At 38.6% G+C, this 2,500-nt stretch overlaps 1 protein-coding gene across 1 annotated transcript in view; it reads left to right on the forward strand.

The window, feature by feature from the left end:
* LOC138046661 (zinc finger protein 208-like) overlaps window positions 1-2,500 on the forward strand; it is a 74,540-nt gene that overhangs the window by 35,256 nt on the left and 36,784 nt on the right. The window contains exon 2 of the mRNA XM_068893263.1: window positions 750-1,508. Coding sequence (XP_068749364.1) covers window positions 750-1,508 — 759 coding nt within the window. The remainder of the gene's footprint in view (window positions 1-749; window positions 1,509-2,500) is intronic.

A 2,500-nucleotide genomic window follows, 5' to 3' on the forward strand; every position in this document is an offset into this window, starting at 1 on the left:
CACCGCACTAATCAGAACTCCTCCATCTTGGTTGACAATTTCAACCACTTTTCAAGGCAGGTCAGATGGTCGGTGACATCGAACGAAGAAGGTATTTCGTGAAATTAAACAGGGTTGCATCAATGCCGTTGATTGATGGCTGAACTGTATATAAAAGAATTAAAGACAAGACAAGACTTTCCGAGTGTTACTGAACCTGTAATTATCATTTTAAGAAGACTCCCGTATGAAAAGCAAATTTTGGCCGGTGTACGGGTCCCGTACGAATAGCCACTTAAAGCTAATATCTTCTGTTAACGGCCCTCGTGGTCACTTGCGCTATAAGTTCCTAAGAGAGGATGAGGTAAGAGAAGGGATCCCACATACATGGGCCTCTTCCAAATGTAATTTTAGCTTCGCAGCTATTTTCAGAGAGGCACCTGATTGGCCAGTTGTAATCACATAATGACATTTTAAACATGCGCATCATTGGGAACGAGAACTTAAAATACCTATGAGAAACTTGATAATATAATTCAATGTACTTGCATTTACTTCCTTATAACTGTTTTGTATTAAGAATTTGATTTTCTTTTTAATAACTTCCTTTAGATCGTTTTTTTTTTCTGACTTAAATGGATGACTTAGCTGTCGGTTGCATGTTGTCGATGAAAATAACGTCTTTTTCTTGTGTATTTTAGTGCTAAGTGAGATCACCATCCGTAAAATATGTCCACATCAGTTGCACACAGGAATTGCCATATGGTCAGTAAGCCTTATGAATGCAAACAATGTGGCAAGTGTTTTAGCCAACCAAGAAATCTAAAGACACAGGAAAGAGTGCACACTGGAGCGAAGCCCTATCAATGTAAACAATGTGGCAAGTGCTTTAGCGAAGCAGGAAGTTTAAGGAAACATGAAAGAGTCCATACTGGAGAGAAGCCTTATCAATGTAAACAATGTGGCAAGGGTTTTAGCCAAGTTGGACACTTGAGGAGACACGAAAGAGTTCATACTGGAGAGAAGCCTTATGAATGCAAACGATGTGGCAAGTGTTTTAGCATAGCAGGAAATTTAAGGACACATGAAAGAGTCCATACTGGAGAGAAGCCTTATAAATGCAAACAATGTGGCAAGTATTTTAGCCAACCAGGAAATTTAAAGACACACGAAAGAGTTCATACTGGAGAGAAGCCTTATCAATGTAAACAATGTGGCAAGAGTTTTAGCCAAGCAGGACACTTGAGGACACACGAAAGAGTTCATACTGGAGAGAAGCCTTATCAATGCAAACAATGTGGCAAGTGTTTTAGGGAAGCAGGAGATTTAAGGAAACATGAAAGAGTGCATACTGGAGAGAAGCCTTATAAATGCAAACAATGTGGCAAGAGTTTTAGCGAAGCAGGAAATTTAAGGAGGCATAAAAGAGTCCATACTGGAGAGAAGCCTTATAAATGCAAACAATGTGGCAAGAGTTTTAGCGAAGCAGGAAACTTAAGAAAACATGAAATAGTCCATACTGGAGAAAAGCGTAATGAACGTAAGCCAATAGGAAAGTCTTTTCGCAACAGAAGAAGTGCCAGAAAAGATAAAATAGCAGGTGATAGTAATGCAATTGCGAATGAACACGAAGTAGGTATTCATCTCCCCTGCACTTTGCAAGAACATAGTTCAAACAAGGATGTAGAACACAGCTGTTGTTTTGCCAGGAGGAGTTGAGCAACGAAGAGCTTCTTCTTGCACATTACCAAAATCATATGACGTTTGAGGAACCGTGAACTTGAACTGTAGAGGGTTGTATTGCCTAATTTGACGATAATCCTTCCTTATTTGTAACTTTTTAAAAATTAATCACCCAGACGCGCATTGTTTGCTTTCGTTGGACGTTGCTTCCTTGTCGTTCATCTAAACACAGTGTATTTTGCGTTGCACAAGGTCAGACGATTGGCAATGTACTTTTATATTTCTGGATAAAGTAATCTTTCAGCCATTTTCTTTAAAAAACCACTTTTTTAAGAAACGGGCGTCTTGAATCTAGCTTAGGGAGCCCAAAATTAATGATAATTGTAATGGTGATGATGGTCCGTTGCATTTCCCTTGTTGTTGTTGTTGTTGTTGTTGTTGTCAACAATGAAATTTAGTTCAATCAGAGTTCAGCCATTTTGCCAGGCGGATAAACCGTGTGGTTTTTACATCGAGTTATGACAACTTTTAAAAGTATAAATTGAGCAGCATCGGTTAAAAACAAATCAACGTACGTGAACAAAATTGTGAAAATTAGACATTACATGCCAGTCTGTTTTGGGTGATCTTTTCTTAATTAAAACCAAGTTCCCTTTTACTGCTTGAAATGATGTTTCAAACAACAAAATGCGGACCGTAGAGGGAAGAGACTTTCACACGCTTTCGCACACTTGTTTTTTTAAAGGATCGCTCATTAGCCTTTACTTATAACTGTATTAATCAAGTTTTTCTACCCTGTTACGTGCTGGAATAACCAAGAAATGTCCGCAAACAAATC

Source organism: Montipora capricornis, chromosome 4, assembly GCF_036669925.1.
Source record: "Montipora capricornis isolate CH-2021 chromosome 4, ASM3666992v2, whole genome shotgun sequence".
Lineage (NCBI taxonomy): Eukaryota > Metazoa > Cnidaria > Anthozoa > Scleractinia > Acroporidae > Montipora > Montipora capricornis.